Below are 19,766 nucleotides of genomic sequence, written 5' to 3'. Positions count from 1 at the left end.
TAAAATGAATGGAGAGTCACAAGATGACAATAGTTTATTCAAATAATTTAAGGAACCTTGGTTTGTATTAATTCAAATATTAATGAAAATGTAGTAACATGGGATAATGAGTTTTTTTCACTTTGATTGGGATTTGTCACAGGCTACTTAAAATTCAGCAATTTCTTCCATCGTTTCTATAAAGCAGGGATGCTTAACCTGCAGCCCTCCAGCTGTTTTAAAACTACAACTCCCATCATGCCCTGCTGTAAGCCGATAGCTGTAAACTGTCCGGGCATGCTGGGAGTTGTAGTTTTGCAAAAGCTTAAGGGCCGCAGGTCGGGCATCCCTGCTCTAAAGCAACAGATTACCAATGCCTCTAGTGAGTAATAACCGTAGTAAGTCATACAATAAACCAAACATTGAAGGCATACAAACAGTAAATTCTGGATGGATACATCAATACATTTCAAGACCTCCTAAAATAGTTGTCTGGATAATTTAGTATATTTTTTTTTTTTTTGGGGACGTTAGGAGGCTTAGAAGTTTAGAAGCAAATTTGATTATTTTTTTTTGAAAATTTCCCAAACCCACTTTTTAAGGACCAGTTCAGGTCTGAAGTCACTTTGTGGGGCTTACATAATAGAAACTACTGATAAAATGGCCCCATTTTAGAAAATACACCCCTCCTATTAAAAAAGGATTTTAAAAACTCTTAACCACCTCCTGTCCGCCCATAGACTAAAAACGTCCAAGAGGCAGCTCTATATTTCTGAATGGAAGTTCCTATACGTCTATTCAGAAACTGCAGCTGCACGCTAATTGTGCAGCTGCTGATCGGGTTGCCCGCTGTCAGTGACAGCAGGGCAACCCTTAGAGAAGGCAAGGACAGTGCCCAGGTGTCCCTGCCTTCCAGAGCACTCTGCATACAGAGCAGGAAGTGCTATGCGCTTCCTGTTCCTGCCCGGCGGTCATGTGATCGCCGGGGCCGGGAGAGGGCAGGAGCTGTGTGAGGTCTTTCAGAGACCTCGATCAGCCCTGCTCTGAGGCACATAAAATAAAAAAATAAAACATTTTGTAAATGTCGACCAGAGGTTTTTTATGACCTTATGGGGGACGAAAAGTGTAAAAAAAAAAAATGGTGTTAAAAAAAATAAAAATTACCTTACATCACAAAAAGTGCAACACTATGTCCCACAAAATGGTACCAATAAAAAGGTCACCTCATCCCGCAAAAAATTAGCCCCTACATAAGAAAATTTATAAAAAAAAATAAATAAAAAATCTATAGCTCAGAACATGGACACATTAAAACAATCTTTTTTTTGTTTCAAAAATGCTATTCTTGTGTAAAACTTAAAGAAAAAAAAAAAGTATACATATTAGGCATCGCCACATCTGTAACGATCTGCTCTATAAAAATGTCACTTGACCAAACTCTTCAGGTGAAAATTAATGATTTAAAAAAAATCATAAGTACCCAAAAAGATAGTACCAATAAAACTGGCACCTTATCCCCTAGTTACCAAAATGGGGTCACTTCTTGGGAGTTTCTACTGTAAGGGTTCATCAGGGAGGCTTTAAATGGGACATGGCATCTAATAACCATGTGGAGTAACTTTTCTTCTGCGCCCTGCCGTGTGCCCATACAGCAGTTCATAACTAGAGTTGAGCGAACACCTGGATGTTCGGGTTCGAGAAGTTCGGCCGAACTTCCCGAAAATGTTCGGGTTCGGGATCCGAACCCGATCCGAACTTCGTCCCGAACCCGAACCCCATTGAAGTCAATGGGGACCCAAACTTTTCGGCACTAAAAAGGCTGTAAAACAGCCCAGGAAAGGGCTAGAGGGCTGCAAAAGGCAGCAACATGTAGGTAAATCCCCTGCAAACAAATGTGGATATGGAAATGAATTAAAATAAAAAATAAATAAAAATTAACCAAAATCAATTTGAGAGAGGTCCCATAGCAGAGAATCTGGCTTCCCGTCACCCACCACTGGAACAGTCCATTCTCAGATATTTAGGCCCCGGCACCCAGGCAGAGGAGAGAGGTCCCGTAACAGAGAATCTGGCTTCATGTCAGCAGAGAATTAGTCTGCATGTCATAGCAGAGAATGAGGCTTCAAGTCAGCCACCACTGCAACAGTCCATTGGCATATATTTAGGCCCAGCACCCAGGCAGAGGAGAGAGGTCCCGTAACAGACAATCTGGCTTCATGTCAGCAGAGAATCAGTCTGCATGTCATAGCAGAGAATCAGGCTTCACGTCACCCAACATTGGAACAGTCCATTGGCATATATTTAGGCCCCGGCACCCAGACAGAGGAGAGGTTCATTCAACTTTGGGTAGCCTCGCAATATAATGGTAAAATGAAAATAAAAATAGGATTGAATGAGGAAGTGCCCTGGAGTCCAATAATATATGGTTAAGGGGAGGTAGTTAATGTCTAATCTGGACAAGGGACGGACAAATCCTGTGGGATCCATGCCTGGTTCATTTTTATGAACGTCAGCTTGTCCACATTGGCTGTAGACAGGCGGCTGCGTTTGTCTGTAATGACGCCCCCTGCCGTGCTGAATACACGTTCAGACAAAACGCTGGCCGCCGGGCAGGCCAGCACCTCCAAGGCATAAAAGGCTAGCTCTGGCCACGAGGACAATTTAGAGACCCAGAAGTTGAATGGGGCCGAACCATCAGTCAGTACGTGGAGGGGTGTGCACACGTACTGTTCCACCATGTTAGTGAAATGTTGCCTCCTGCTAACACGTTGCGTATCAGGTGGTGGTGCAGTTAGCTGTGGAGTGTTGACAAAAGTTTTCCACATCTCTGCCATGCTAACCCTGCCCTCAGAGGAGCTGGCATTGACACAGCTGCCTTGGCGACCTCTTGCGCCTCCTCTGCCTTGGCCTTGGGCTTCCACTTGTTCCCCTGTGACATTTGGGAATGCTCTCAGTAGCGCGTCTACCAACGTGCGCTTGTACTCGCGCATCTTCCTATCACGCTCCAGTAAGGTGGGCACATTGTCTTTGTAGCGTGGATCCAGCAGGGTGGCAACCCAGTAGTCCGCACAGGTTAAAATGTGGGCAACTCTGCTGTCGTTGCGCAGGCACTGCAGCATGTAGTCGCTCATGTGTGCCAGGCTGCCCAGGGGTAAGGACAAGCTGTCCTCTGTGGGAGGCGTATCGTCATCGTCCTGCCTTTCCCCCCAGCCACGCACCAGTGATGGACCCGAGCTGCGTTGGGTGCCACCCCGCTGTGACCATGCTTCCTCCTCATCCTCATCCTTGTCCTCCTCGTCCTCCAGTAGTGGGCCCTGGCTGGCCACATTTGTACCTGGCCTCTGCTGTTGCCAAAAACCTCCCTCTGAGTCACTTCGAAGAGACTGGCCTGAAAGTGCTAAAAATGACCCCTCTTCCTCCTCCTCCTCCTCCTCCTCCTCCTCCTCCTGGGCCACCTCCTCTTCCATCATCGCCCTAAGTGTTTTCTCAAGGAGACATAGAAGTGGTATTGTAACGCTGATAACGGCGTCATCGTCACAGGCCATGTTGGTGGAGTACTCGCAACAGGGCACACAGGTCTCGCATGGAGGCCCAGTCATTGGTGGTGAAGTGGTGCTGTTCTGTAGTGCGACTGACCCGTGCGTGCTGCAGCTGAAACTCCACTATGGCCTGCTGCTGCTCGCACAGTCTGTCCAGCATGTGCAAGGTGGAGTTCCACCTGGTGGGCACGTCGCATATGAGGCGGTGAGCAGGAAGGCCGAAGTTACGCTGTAGCGCAGACAGGCGAGCAGCAGCAGGATGTGAACGCCGGAAGCGCGAACAGACGGCCCGCACTTTATGCGGCAGCTCTGACATGTCTGGGTAGTTGTGTATGAACTTCTGCACCACCAAATTCAGCACATGCGCCAAGCAAGGGATGTGCGTCAAATTGGCTAGTCCCAGAGCTGCAACGAGATTTCGCCCATTATCACACACCACCAGGCCGGGCTTGAGGATCACCGGCAGCAACCACTCGTCGGTCTGTTGTTCTATACCCCGCCACAACTCCTGTGCGGTGTGGGACCTTTTCCCCAAACATATGAGTTTCAGAATGGCCTGCTGACGTTTACCCGGGGCTGTGCTGAAGTTGGTAGTGAAGGTGTGTGGCTGACTGGATGAGCAGGTGGAAGAAGAGGAGGAGGAAGCCGAGAAGGAGGAGGTGGCAACAGGAGGCAAAGAATGTTGCCCTGCGATCCTTGGCGGCGGAAGGACGTGCGCCAAACAGCTCTCCGCCTGGGGCCCAGCTGCCACTACATTTACCCAGTGTGCAGTTAGGGAGATATAGCGTCCCTGGCCGTGCTTACTGGTCCACGTATCTGTGGTTAGGTGGACCTTGCTACAGATGGCGTTGCGCAGTGCACACTTGATTTTATCGGATACTTGGTTGTGCAGGGAAGGCACGGCTCTCTTGGAGAAGTAGTGGCGGCTGGGAACAACATACTGTGGGACAGCAAGCGACATGAGCTGTTTGAAGCTGTCTGTGTCCACCAGCCTAAATGACAGCATTTCATAGGCCAGTAGTTTAGAAATGCTGGCATTCAGGGCCAGGGATCGAGGGTGGCTAGGTGGGAATTTACGCTTTCTCTCAAATGTTTGTGAGATGGAGAGCTGAACGCTGCCGTGTGACATGGTTGAGACGCTTGGTGACGGAGGTGGTGGTGGTGGTGTTGGTGGTACATCCCCTGTTTGCTGGGCGGCAGGTGCCAACGTTCCTCCAGAGGCGGAGGAAGAGGCCGAGGCGGCAGCAGCAGAAGAGGTAGCAGGGGGAGCCTGAGTGACTTCCTTGGTTTTAAGGTGTTTACTCCACTGCAGTTCATGCTTTGCATGCAGGTGCCTGGTCATGCAGGTTGTGCTACGGTTCAGAACGTTAATGCCTCGCTTCAGGCTCTGATGGCACAGCGTGCAAACCACATCAGGTCTTGTAGTCAGCACATTGTTTGAAGAAGTGCCATGCCAGGGAACTCCTTGAAGCTGCCTTTGGGGTGCTCGGTCCCAGATGGCGGCGGTCAGTAGCAGGCGGAGTCTCTTGGCGGCGGGTGTTCTGCTTTTGCCCACTGCTCCCTCTTTTGCTACGCTGTTGGCTCGGTCTCACCACTGCCTCTTCCTCCGAACTGTGAAAGTCAGTGGCACGACCTTCATTCCATGTGGGGTCTAGGACCTCATCGTCCCCTGCATCGTCTTCCACCCAGTCTTGATCCCTGACCTCCTGTTCAGTCTGCACACTGCAGAAAGACGCAGCAGTTGGCACCTGTGTTTCGTCATCATCAGAGACATGCTGAGGTGGTATTCCCATGTCATCATCAGGAAACATAAGTGGTTGTGCGTCAGTGCATTCTATGTCTTTCACCGCTGGGGAAGGGCTAGGTGGATGCCCTTGGGAAACCCTGCCAGCGGAGTCTTCAAACAGCATAAGAGACTGCTGCATAACTTGAGGCTGAGACAGTTTCCCTGGTATGCATGGGGGTGATGTGACAGACTGATGGGGTTGGTTTTCAGGCGCCATCTGTGCGCTTTCAGCAGAAGATTGAGTGGGAGATAATGTGAACGTGCTGGATCCACTGTCGGCCACCCAATTGACTAATGCCTGTACCTGCTCAGGCCTTACCATCCTTAGAACGGCATTGGGCCCCACCATATATCGCTGTAAATTCTGGCGGCTACTGGGACCTGAGGTAGTTGGTACACTAGGACGTGTGGATGTGGCAGAACGGCCACGTCCTCTCCCAGCACCAGAGGGTCCACTAACACCACCACGACCATGTCCACGTCCGCGTCCCTTACTAGATGTTTTTCTCATGGTTATGGTTCACCACAACAACAAATATATTATTTGGCCCAATGTATTGTATTCAAATTCAGCGGGATATAAATTTGAGGCCTAGTATTTAGGCGCTGGGTGACCGGTATGGATTTAGTGACAGAATTAGACTTGGAAATGCACAGAAGCGTGTGTGTGAAGTTATTCTGAATGACCCTATGTGCACCTTGAATATTATATACCCTTTTAGGGATAGATTTCAAATAGCTCTGATATAGCAGAAACCACTAAATTATGAAATTGCTAAATTGGGAATTGTATTTCAACCCAGAACAAAAAATGTGCTTTGACGGACACTAAATAACTTTCCCAGCCACAACAGGACAGCGGTAACGAGAGATTTAGCGGGATATAAATTTGAGGCCTAGTATTTAGGCGCTGGGTGACCGGTATGGATTTAGTGACAGAATTAGACTGGGATATGGCCAAAAAATAACCACACTATTGCTGGTTAAATGCACTTGGTGACGGGCGCAGCTTGCCCCTGATGTAGTATATGGCCAAAAAATGAACAGACTATTGCTGGTTAAATGCACTTGGTGTGACAGCTTCACCCTGATGTAGGCTTTAGCCAAAAAACAACCACACCATTGAGGGTTAAATGCACTTGGTCGCAGCTTGGATGCACTTGGTCGCAGCACCGCACAAGACACAAAATGGCCGCCGATCACCCCAGAAAAAAGTGACTGACAAACGGTCTGGGCAGCCTAAAAACAGTAAGTGATCATTTGAATTTCAGCAGCTCAATGATGCACAGCTGCAGATCGATCGATTAATCAAGTGAAGTCCTTTGGAGGAGTTAATCTGCCTAATCTCGCCCTACTGTAGCATCAGCAACCTCTCCCTACGCTAATCAGAGCAGAGTGACGGGCGGCGCTATGTGACTCCAGCTTAAATAGAGGCTAGGGTCACATGGTGGTCTGGCCAATCACAGCCATGCCAATAGTAGGCATGGCTGTGACGGCCTCTTGGGGCAAGTAGTATGACGCTTGTTGATTGGCTGCTTTGCAGCCTTTCAAAAAGCGCCAAGAAAGCGTCACAAAAGCGCCAAGAAAGCGACGAACACCGAACCCGAACTTTTACGAAAATGTCCGGGTTCGGGTCCGTGTCACGGACACCCCAAAATTCGGTACGAACCCTTACTATACAGTTCGAGTTCGCTCATCCCTAGTCACGAGAAAATCTCTGAATGACTTTGATAAGTAAAGGCGTTCCAAAGTTATTATTACCATTATTCTTATTGTCAGATTAGCAAATTTTGGCCTGGTCGGGAAGGGGGCAAATGGCCCAGATAGGAAGTGGTTAAAGGGAACCTGTCACTGGGATTTTGTGTATAGAGCCGAGGACATGGGTTGCTAGATGGCCGCTACCACATCTGCAATACACCGTTCCCATAGCTCTGTGTGCTTTTATTGTGTAAAAAAAGATTTGATAAATATGCAAATTAACATGAGATAAGTCCCGTCCCTGAGATGAGTCAGAGACAGGACTCATCTCAGGTTAATTTGCATATGTATCTTTTTTTTTTTTTTTTTTTTACTTAATAAAAAGCACACAGCTATGGGAACTGGGTATTGCAGATGTGCTAGCGGCCATCTAGCAACCCATGTAGTCAGCTCTATACACAAAATCCCAGTGACAGGTTCCCTTTAATCCTTTAGGTGTTCCACAAGAATTAAAAGAATATGTAGCTGAAATTTCAAAATTTCACTTTTTTGGCAGATTTTCCATTTTAATGCATTTGTTCTGCTAACAAAGCAAGGGTTAACGGCCAAACAAAACACTGTATTACCCCGATTCTGTAGTTTATAGAAACACCCAATATGTGGTCATAAACTGCTGTACGGTCAAACAGCAGGGCATAGAAGGAAAAGGAAGACCATATGGTTTTTGAAAGGAAGATTTCACTGGGATAATAAGCTGCCATGTCACATTTGAAGACCCCCGATGCACCTCTAGACTAGAAATGCCCAAAAAAAGACCCCATTTTGCAAACTACAGGATATGGTGGCAGTTTTGTTGGTACTATTTTAGGGTACATTTTTGGTTGTTCTATATATTTTTTTATTTACTATGTTCATCTGGCAGGCTAGATTATGTGGTATTTTTAGAGAGCAGATAGTTATGGACACAACAATAACAAATATGACTTTTTTGGGTTGTTGGTTTTAGTTTTACATAAAGATTTTTGATAAATAATTGTCTCCATATCCTGAAAGCCATATTTTTTACTCTATTTTTTGAGGGGGAGGAGGGGTGGGGGGGGAGACTGTCTTATGTAGGGGCCATTTTTTTTTCAGTACAAGATTGTTTAATTGGTACTATTTTAGGGTGCAAATGACTTGATCGCTTGGCGTTGCACTTTTTTCGCTATGCAAGTTGACAAAAAAAAGCGGCATTCACCTGAGTGGTTAGTTCATGTGAAATTTTGAAATTTTTATAGAGCAGGTTTTTACCAACATGGCAATTCCCAATTTGTACACTTTTTTTTATTTCTTTACGTTTTACACAATAGCAGCATTTGTTTTAACCAAAAAATTGAAAATCATGTTTTAGTGTCTCCATAGTCTGAGGGCCATTTTTTTTAATAGCGATAGTCTTAGGTAGCGGCTCTGGTTAGATTGGTACTATTTGGGGGGGGGGGGGGACATACGCCTTTTATATCACTTGGTGTTGCACTTTTAGTGAGGTAAGGTGCCATTTTATTTTTTTTAAGCAGTTTATTTTTTTATTTTTTTTGACGATCACCTGAGGGGTTAGGTCACGTGTTTTTTTTTTATAGAGCCGGTCGATGCAGGTGCAGCGATACCCAGAATGTCATACCTAATATGTAATTTTTTTTTATTCATTTTTTACTTTATTTGGGGATTTTTTTTTACTTGAAACAATTTTTGTAAAAACTAGCTTTTTTCATTTTATTTTTTGTCTTACTCTTGGACTTCAACTTTTGGGGGTATGATCGCCTTTACAGTGCATCACAATACTTCTGTATTGTAACTAGAGCTGAGCGGACACCTGGATGTTAGTGTTTGACGGGTTCATCCGTTCTTGAGAAAAAAAAAGTTTCAGTTCAGGACCCGAACTTGACCCCGAACCCCATTGAAGTCAATGGGGACCGGAACTTTTGAGCACTAAAATGGCTGCAAAAATATCATGGAAAGAGCTAGAGGGCTGCAAATCATGGCAAGTGCTGTGCAAACAAAATGTGGATAGGGAAAAGACTTTAAATGACATAAAATACGTATAAATAATAATCTTGATCTAGGAGGACGAGGTCCATATGGAGTAGGAGGTTGAGGAGGAGGTAGCCTACACTGTTTTGCTTTTATATTTATTGTTTTTTAAAATCAGGGTACACCCCAAAACCTTGGGAAATATAACCTGTGATAATCCCCTCCAGTCATGCTAAACACACGTTCAGATAATACACTGGCTGCAGAGCAGGCCAGCACCTCCTAGGCAAAAAGGGCAATCTCAGGCCATGTGCCCAATTTGGAGACCCAGAAGTTGAAGGCAGACCAGTCATTCAGTAAGTGTAGGCAGATGCACACATACTGCTCCACCAGGTTGGTGAAATGCTGCCTCCTGCTAAGACGTTACATATCAGCTGATGGTGCTGGTTGTTGAGTGCTGACAAAGCTTTTCCACATTTCGGCCATGCTAACCATGCCTTCTAAGGTGCTGGCGGTGCCCCAGCTGCGTTGGCAACCTCTTCCTCGTACTCTGCCTTTGCCTTGTGCTTCCACTGTGCCCCCGCTGTGAGGTGGAAATGCCACCAGCAACACTTCTACCAGCGTGCGCTTGTACTAACGCATCTTACTTTCACTCTCCAATGACGGAATTAAATGACGGTACGTTGTCCTTGTAACAGGGATCCAGCAGTGTGGCCACCAAGTAATCAGCACAAGTTAGAATGTGGGCAACTCTGCGGTCTTTGCAGAGACACTGCAGCATGTAATCACTTGTGTATGCCAGGCTGCCCAGAGGCAACGAAAAGCTGTCCTCTGTATCCCCCCAGCCACGCACCAGTGCTGGCCATAAGCTGGTTTGGGTGCCACCCTGCTGTGAACATGGATCCTCCTCCTAGTCATCCTCCAGAACTGTGCCCTGGCTGGACAATTGTGTACCTTGGGTTTGTGGGTGCAGGAACCCACCCTCTGAGCCACTTGCGAATGACTGGCCGGAAACCCTACAAAATGATCCCTCTTCCTCCTCCTGTGCCACATTCTCTTCCATCATCGCGAGGAGCGTTTTTTCAAGGAGGCATAGAAGTGGGATAGTAACGCTGAAAACTGAGTTATCGGCACTGGCCATGTTGGTGGAGTACTCAAAACTGCGCAACAAGGAACACAGGTCTCGCATGGAGGCCCAGTCATTGGTGGTGAAGTGGTGCTGTTCCGCCGAGCGACTCACCCGTGCATGCTGCAGCTGAAACTCCACTATCGCCTGCTGCTGCTCACACAGGCTGGCCAGTATGTGCAAGGTGGAGTTCCATCTTGTGGGCATGTGAGGTGGTGAGCAGGAAAGCCAAAGTTACGCTGCAGCGCTGACAGGCGAGCAGCCACAGGGTGAGAACTCCATAAGCGCGCACAGACGGCACGCACTTCATGCAGCAGCTCTGACATATCGGGGTAATTTTTAAGGAATCTCTGCACTACCAAATTCAGCACATGCACCAGGCAAGGGATGTGCGTCAAACCGGCTAGTGCCAGAGCTGCTACAAGATTTCGCCCAGTATCACACACCACCAGGCCGGGCTTCAGGCTGACTGGCACAAACCACTCATCGGTCTGTTGTTCAAGGCCTGTCCACAGCTCCTGCGCGGTGTGGGGTTTGTCCCACAAACAGATAAGTTTTAAAACTGCCTGCTGTCGTTCACCTCTGGCTGTGCTGAAGTTGGTGGTGAAGGTGTTATGCTGACCGGATGAGGAGCTGGTAGAGGATGAGGAAGTAGGAGTAGGAAGCAACAGGAGGCAAACTGAAGCGCTATGCAATCCTCGGTGGTGGAAGGACATTCTCTAAACTGCTATCCGCCTCAGACCCAGCCGCCACTGCATTTACCCACTGTGCTGTTATGGAGATAGAACAGCCCTGACCGGGCTTACTGGTGCAAGTATCCATAGTCAGGTGCACCTTGCCACAGATGGCATTGCACAGTGCACACCTGATTTTGTCCCTTACTTAGTTGTACAGGGAAGGGATGATAACTGCGTCATCGCCACTGGCCATGTTGGTGGAGTACTCGAAACAGCGCAACACGGCACACAGGTCTCGCATGGAGGCCCAGTCATTGGTGGTGAAGTGGTGCTGTTCCGCAGTGCGACTGACCCGTGCGTGCTGCAGCTGAAACTCCACTATGGCCTGCTGCTGCTCGCACAGTCTGTCCAGCATGTGCAAGGTGGAGTTCCACCTGGTGGGCACGTTGCATATGAGGCGGTGAGCGGGAAGGCCGAAGTTACGCTGTAGCGCAGACAGGCGAGCAGCGGCAGGATGTGAACGCCGGAAGCGCGAACAGACGGCCCGCACTTTATGCAGCAGCTCTAACATGTCGGGGTAGTTGTGAATGAACTTCTGCACCACCAAATTCAGCACATGCGCCAGGCAAGGGATGTGCGTCAAAACGGCTAGTCCCAGAGCTGCAACGAGATTTTGCCCATTATCGCACACCACCAGGCCAGGCTTGAGGCTCACCGGCAGCAACTACTTGTCGGTCTGTTCTATACCCCGCCACAACTCCTGTGCGGAGTGGGGCCTGTCCCCCAAACATATGAGTTTCAGAATGGCCTGCTGACGTTGGTGGTGAAGGTGTATGGCTGACAGGATGAGCAGGTGGAAGAAGAGGAGGAGGAAGCCGAGTAGGAGGAGGCGGCAACAGGAGGCAAAGAATGTTGCCCTGCGATCCTTGGCGGCGGAAGGACGTGCGATAAACAGCTCTCTGCCTGGGGCCCAGCCGCCACTACATTTACCCAGTGTGCAGTTAGGGAGATCTAGCGTCCCTGGCTGTGCTTACTGGTCCACGTATCTGTGGTTAAGTAAACCTTGCCACAGATGGCGTTGCACAGTGCACACTTGATTTTATCGGATACTTGGTTGTGCAGGGAAGGCACGGCTCTCTTGGAGAAGTAGTGGCGGCTGGGAACAACATACTGTGGGACAGCAAGCCACATGAGCTGTTTGAAGCTGCCTGTGTCCACCAGCCTGAATGACAGCATTTCATAGGCCAGTAGTCTAGAAATGCTGACATTCAGGGCCAGGGATCGAGGGTGGCTAGGTGGGAATTTACGCTTTCTCTCAAATGTTTGTGAGATGGAGAGCTGAACGCTGCCGTGTGACATGGTTGAGATGCTTGGTGACGGAGCTGGTGGTACATCCCCTGTTTGCTGGGCGGCAGGTGCCAACGTTCCTCCAGAGGCGGAGGAAGAGGCCGAGGCGGCAGAAGAGGCCGAGGCGGCAGAAGAGGCCGAGGCGGCAGAAGAGGCCGAGGCGGCAGAAGAGGCCGAGGCGGCGGCGGCAGAAGAGGCAGAGGCGGCGGAAGAGGCAGAGGCGGCGGCAGCAGCAGAAGAGGTAGCAGGGGGAGCCTGAGTGAGTTCCTTGTTTTTAAGGTGTTTACTCCACTGCAGTTCATGCTTTGCATGCAGGTGCATGGTCATACAGGTTGTGCTAAGGTTCAGAACGTTAATGCCTCGCTTCAGGCTCTGATGGCACAGCGTGCAAACCACTCAGGTCTTGTCGTCAGCACATTGTTTCAAGAAGTGCAATGCCAGGGAACTCCTTGAAGCTACCTTTGGGGTGCTCGGTCCCAGATAGCAGCGGTCAGTAGCAGGCGGAGTCTTTTGGCGGCGGGTGTTCTGCTTTTGCCCACTGCTCCCTCTTTTGCTATGCTGTTGGCTCGGTCTCACCACTGCCTCTTCCTCCGAACTCTGAAAGTCAGTGGCACGACCTTCATTCCATGTGGTGTCTAGGACCTCATCGTCCCCTGCATCGCCTTCCACCCAGTCTTCCTCCCTGACCTCCAGTTTAGTCTGCACACTGCAGAAAGACGTAACAGTTGGCACCTGTGTTTCGTCATCATCAGAGACGTGCTGAGGTGGTATTCCCATGTCCTCATCATCAGGAAACATAAGTGGTTGTGCGTCAGTGCATTCTATGTCTTCCACCGCTGGGGAAGGGCTAGGTGGATGCCCTTGGGAAACCCTGCCAGCGGAGTCTTCAAACAGCATAAGAGACTGCTGCATAACTTGAGGCTCAGACAGTTTCCCTGATATGCATGGGGGTGATGTGACAGACTGATGGGCTTGGTTTTCTGGCATCATCTGTGCGCTTTCTGCAGAAGACTGGGTGGGAGATAATGTGAACGTGCTGGATCCACTGTCGGCCACCCAATTGACTAATGCCTGTACCTGCTCAGGCCTTACCGTCCTTAGAACGGCACTGGGCCCCACCAAATATCGCTGTAAATTCTGGTGGCTACTGGGACCCGAGGTAGTTGGTTCACTACAACATGTGGCTGTGGCAGAACGGCCACGTCCTCTCCCAGCACCAGAGGGTCCACTAACACCACCACAACCATGTCCGCAGCCGCGTCTCTTACTAGATGTTTTCCTCATTGTTACTGTTCACCACAATAAGAAAAAATATAATTTGGCCCAATGTATTGAATTCAAATTCAGGCTTTTTTTTTTTTTTTTTTTTTACAGACACCTAACACTATCTGGCTATCTATTTAGGTACCGTATTACACTAATACAGGCACAGCAGTAACGACAGATTTAGCTGAATATAAATTGTAGGCCTAGTATTTAGGCCCTGGATGACAGGTATAAGTTTACGGACAGAATTAGACTTGGAAAGGCACGGTAGCGTGTGAAGTTATTGAGGATGACCCTATAAGCACCTTCAATCTAATATACCCTTTTATGGATCGATTTAAACTTGGCCTGATACAGCAGAAATCACTGATTTAGGGAATTGCTAAGTTGGGAATTGTATTTCAACCCAGAACAAAAATATATCCTTTGCCAGACAGCAGACAGTATTACAATTGGCTAGCCACAGCTGAAACACCAGATTTAGGGTACTGCTATTTTGACAATTGTATTTCACCCCTCAAAATAGCAAGCACAGCCAAGCCCCTGATGTAGGATATAGCAACAAAAAAAAAAAAAAAAAAAAAAAAAAAAAAAAAAAAAAAAACACACTATTGATGGTTAAATGGACTTGCTGGCAGCTTGTGCTGGCGCACCACAAGACAAAATGGCCGCCGATCACCCCAGAAAAAAGTGACTGAAAAACGCTCTGGGCAGCCTAAAAACAGTGAGCAATTGAATAGCAGAAGATGAATGATTCACAGCTGTAGATCGGGTCACTTCATTAAGTGTTTTTGGTGAGTAAATCCCTGTCTAGTGCCTAATCTCGCCTAACAGCAGCTGCATCCTCTCCCTACGCTAATCAGAGCAGAGTGACGTGCGGCGCTACGTGACTCCAGCTTAAATAGAGGCTGGGTCACATGCTACACTGGCCAATCACAGCCATGCCAATAGTAGGCATGGGTGTGATGGCCTCTTGGGGCAAGTAGTATGACGCTTGTTGATTGGCTGCTTTGCAGCCTTTCAAAAAGCGCCAAGAAAGCGACGAACACCGAACCCGGACTTTTACAAAAATGTTCGGGTCCGTGTCACGGACACCCCAAAATTCGGTACGAACCCGAACTATACAGTTCGGGTTCGCTCATCCCTACCCATGACACATCCATCAGGTGGGCAGGACAGCCAATTGAGACGTTTCAGCACATGGACACACCCCAACCCTATAACAGAACCCGAACTGACAGCCATTTTACATTGTATTTTGCCAGTTTAAAGGAGAGGTTGCTTTGTGGAGCAGGGACAGGGTGTTAGGGACACCAAATGCTAGCTAATAGGGCCACAAAAGTTCTTTTTAAGGACTGGTATAGGTGTGCCATACTGAGGGGTGCAATATACCTTTACCTTTTAACATAGAAAGTATTTTATAGTGCATTTGTATTGTGCAGCAGTTGTGGGCAAATGCTCTTGGAACAAATAATTTCAACTGGAGTGATATAGCAGTTGTCCCCCAAAGTTATTATTTTTTTTATTGAGGCAGGGTTGTTATTTACTAATAATATACTTTTTATATAGTGCATTTGGGTAGTGCAGCATTTGTTTGTCGTTCTGCTGCGTTAGAGTGAAAAACGATATTGGAACAGATAATTTTAGGGCCTGTAGGCCACTGGCCTGCTGTAAAATTGATATACATTGACTGTAATATACCTCCGGCCACATCATCACTTGATGTTTTCTGTCTGGTGAATGCCTAATATTTGGGGCCTGTTGCGCAAAGGGGCCCAAATTCCTTTTAGGGCGGCATTTTTAGACATTTGGATCCCAGACTTCTTCTCACACTTTCGGGCCCCTAAAAAGCCAGGGCAGTATAAATACCCCACATGTGACCCCACTTTGGAAAGAAGACACCCCAAGGTATTCAATGAGGGGCCTGGCGAGTTCCTAGAATTTTTTATTTTTTTGCATAAGTTAGCGGATATTGATTTTTTTTGTTTTTTTCTCACAAAGTCTCACTTTCCGCTAACTTAGGACAAAAATTTCAATCTTTCATGGACTCGCCATGCCCCTCACGGAATACCTTGGGGTGTCTTCTTTCCGAAATGGGGTCACATGTGGGGTATTTATACTGCCCTGGCTTTTTAGGGGCCCTAAAGCGTGAGAAGAAGTCTGGAATATAAAATGTCTAAAAATGTTTACGCATTTGGATTCCGTGAGGGGTATGATGCGTCCATGTGAGATTTTATTTTTTGACACAAGTTAGTGGAATATGAGACTTGGTAAGAAAAAACAAAAACCAAAAAATTTCCGCTAACTTGTGCCAAAAAAATGTCTGAATGGAGCCTTACAGGGGGGGGTGATCAATGACAGGGGGGTGATCAATGACAGAGGGGTGTATATGGGTGATCACCCGCCTGTCATTGATCACCCCACTGTAAGGCTCCATTCAGACGTCCGCATGTGTTTTGCGGATCCGATCCATGTATCCGTGGATCCGTAAAAATCATACGGACGTCTGAACGGAGCCTGACAGGGGGGTGATCAATGACAGGGGGGTGATCAATGACAGGGGGGTGATCAGGGAGTTTATATGGGGTGATCATGGGTGATCAGGGGTTCATAAAGGGTTAATAAGTGACGGGGGGGTGTAGTGTAGCGTTTGGTGCGACTTTACTGACCTACCTGTGTCCTCTGGTGGTCGATCCTAACAAAAGGGACCACCAGAGGACCAGGTAGGAGGTATATTAGACGCTGTTATCAAAACAGCGTCTAACATACCTGTTAGGGGTTAAAAAATTCGGATCTCCAGCCTGCCAGCGAGCGATTGCCGCTGGCAGGCTGGAGATCCACTGGCTTACCTTCCGTTCCTGTGAGCGTGCGCGCGTTCACAGGAAATCCCGGCCCTCGCGAGATGACGCGTATATGCGTCGTCGTGCGCAGGGCTGCCGCCTCCGGACCGCACATCTGCGTTAGGCGGTTAAAGGCGCATAAAAATGTCCCCTGATTAAGAGACATTTTTCATTGGATGCGGATCAGTTTTACAAATGCATTGCAAGAACGGATCAGTCTCTCCGGATGTGTTCCGGAGAAATGGATCAGTTATATTTATTTTTTTTTCACATTTTTACTGGTCTGTGCATGCGACATTTCAATGTAAATAATGCCGGATTCGGCATGCTGGCATCGGATCCTGAATTTTGGACATAGAATACCGCAGCATGCTGTGGTATTTCCTCCACCCAAAACGCCGTTCAGTGACCAAACTGAAAACATCCTGAACGGATTTCTCTCCATTCAGAATGCATAGGGATAAAACTGCTCAGTTATTTTCCGGTATTGAGCCCCTGTGACGGAACCCTGTGCCGGAAAAGAAAACAGCTAGTTGTGAAAGTACCCTTAAAGATCCATTTTAACTAGATAATCATTATACCATTAACCCCTTAAGGCCTATTTTTTATTTATTTTTTGCGTTTTCGTTTTGTGCTCCCTGCCTTCCCAAAGCCATAACTTATTTTTCTGTTCACAGCCATATGAGGGCTTTTTTTTGTGGGACAGTTTGTACTATCCAACACCACCATTTATTATTGCATATGATATAGAGGGAAGCAAGAAATGAAATTGGGGAAAAAAAAAAAACACTGGTTACTTTTATTCTACAGGTCAGTACGAATCCATCAATATCTTATACAGTATGTATATCATTTTTCTTGCGTTTTGATAGTGCTAAAAATAATTAAAAAAAGTTGGCAAAAAAAGTATCACCATATTTTGATTCCTATAACTTTAATTATGTGTATGGAGCCATTTAGGGGCTCATTTTTTTTGTGGGGTGATCTGAATTTCTCATCGATACCACTCTGGGGTGTGTATGACTGATCACTTTTTGTTGAATTTTTTTGTAGAAAATTAAGCGACCAAAAATGCTGAAATCAGTCATTTGGATGCTTTTTTCCCGTTTTACTATTTACAGTTTATGGGGAATATATTTTTATACTATGGTAGTTTTTTTGCACATTGTGACACCCATGATGAGTATTTTTTTAGTTCTTCCAATTTAATATTGGTAAAAGGGGCGTGATTTGAATCATTTCAAATGTTTTTACTTTTCTTTTGCACTTTTTTATAGATCCCATAGGGAACTATAACATGCAATCATTAGATTGCTATTATCAGTTTCCAATCTATGATGCTTTCACTACTTTCCTTTGGAGTCCTATTAATAGACAATGGCTTCATAGGAAATACTATGAAGCAGCCTCCGGTCATTCATAAAGACAAGGGCTGCTGCATACATGCTCCGGCTCCTCCGATCACCACACGGTTTTCATTGTGCAGAGATGCCGTGGTCAGGATTGACAACAGCATTTGAGGGGTAAAATGTCCACGATCGGCATCACTGTCTGTTGTGGGCATTAACCGCGGGTGTCTGCTAGAAGCATGCGGCCACCTTTGGCTATGGCAGCCGCAGCGAGCACTGGGCGTGAATGGGTTAACAGGTCATAAATGTTTTATACAAAAGAAAAAAATAAATAAAAGAAAATAAGGTTTTGTACCCCGTTAACCAGTAGTGAGAAATTGTGATACTCTCCAAAGAGAAACCGTATAAAATATTGCAATTTGATACCTTTTAATGGCTAACTAAAACACATGAAGGCAAGCTTTCAAGCCACTTGGGTCCCTTCTTCAGGCCAGGAATGAAATAATATATCTAAAGAAACATGGATGTACACAGGAAAAAAAAACTGAGGTGTGCAAAACATCAACAAACAGAGGAATGGACAAGTTTGTTAGTCTGCGTTCCAACCCCTCTTTCTCCTCAGATGTTACAGCAGGCCATAAAACCTTAAAGCAAATTCAGTTTTGTGTTGATAGTGTCAAAGACAGTCAAACTTATATTACCAAACTAGTCCATTCCTTTGAGATTTGAAATTACCTTTTAATATTAGGAGGTCTGTAACGCTATGGTCAGGATCACCAAACTGTTTGGCAACAGGGGAAGTTGTCTTTTTCTCCTTTATAGTATGACAGCGAGACCTTATCCTTGCTCTGAGTGTCTGCCCTGTCCCCACCCCACCACCACATTGATGCTTTATACAGAAACACAAAAGTCAACTTACTGTTTCTTGGATGCCACCTTACAGCATTTAAATGTATATCACAATAATGGAAGAGGAATTCATGTTCAGATCTGCCATTTTTTCTTTGAACTAAAGGCATCAGGTCAAATCCATCAATAATCCTGTACATTAGAAAATAAAAAGTAAAAAAACAAATAAGACAAAGCATAAAAAGGAGAGCTCTGGATTTATTCTGCATTAAAATAGTTAACCACTTTCTGGTTACTGTTGATCAATGTGTACAGTATGTAAAATTCTGAGTCATTTTCTAGATTTCACAATGTACTTTCCCTTTTTGGCCAAGTCTTGTCCTGTCCGTTCAAAGGTTCTCTCCATAAAATTGATTCTGAGACTGTCCTGTGACCAGGAAAATCACTGTCACCTCAATTCAAGTAAACTGCTATTGCCATCTGAAGTTGTTTTGTTTGAAGTTCAACACAGGTGCAGTATTTTTAAATGGAGGAGGCTCAGTGATGTGTTTGGCCTGATCCTCCACATCAGTGACCATCTTATGGACAGAAAATGTAGGCAGACCGCACAGAATATTTGCACAAAGAGGCGATGTGGCTTCTGAAATATAGCAAATGACACATAATATTAACAAAGGATAATATAAATCATTTATATATTTATATTACTCTTAATTATGCCGCAATCTGACTTCCAGCTCATGCCAGGTGTAAAATTGCGGACGGAGAAGGGGACCTGGTCACCAGGCCAGTCTCATTAATAGTTTTCCATGCCAGATTCAGGCATGGAAAAATGTCTAAATACAAGACAGCTCGGAAGCTGTCTTGCATTTAGAACTAGTGGAGGATCTGCCAAAGTTATGAAGAGGCCGGTACCTCTACACAACTTCAGCAGAACCACCAGCTTAAGACCAACATCTAAAATGAAGGTCTTAATATATGTCCCCCATATTGTATCTACCCCCACCTAATAAACCAATGGTTAAACCACAGATGTCGATCTATAAATTAAGTTCATAGTGACTCCTCCCTTGTTCCACATAATAGTCTTATAAACATGATGAATGTGTGTTATATAGAAGTATAAAAACACAGAGGTGACCATGTTTGGACAAACACATGCTGGACTGCTCCATCTGCTCGTATATATGAGACCTGATCAATAAGCATGCCGATAGATGCTCCTGAGTAAAAGCTGGAAAATGTTGCCTAGCAGCAGGAGGCACCACCCAGACATTCTGGGGAGCAAACAATAGAACGCAGC

The 19,766-nt window shown here is 46.4% G+C and overlaps 1 protein-coding gene across 4 annotated transcripts in view; it reads right to left on the bottom strand.

The window, feature by feature from the left end:
* The window catches only part of STS (steroid sulfatase), a 331,273-nt gene that overhangs the window by 79,853 nt on the left and 231,654 nt on the right, over window positions 1–19,766 (bottom strand). For all 4 annotated transcript variants that reach the window (XM_044287272.1, XM_044287271.1, XM_044287273.1 and 1 more), the window contains exon 9: window positions 18,534–18,655. In XM_044287272.1, the coding sequence (XP_044143207.1) occupies window positions 18,534–18,655 (122 nt within the window). The remainder of the gene's footprint in view (window positions 1–18,533; window positions 18,656–19,766) is intronic.

Source organism: Bufo gargarizans, chromosome 3, assembly GCF_014858855.1.
Source record: "Bufo gargarizans isolate SCDJY-AF-19 chromosome 3, ASM1485885v1, whole genome shotgun sequence".
Taxonomy (NCBI): Eukaryota; Metazoa; Chordata; class Amphibia; order Anura; family Bufonidae; genus Bufo; species Bufo gargarizans.
This window is presented reverse-complemented; position numbering and strand designations above follow the sequence as displayed.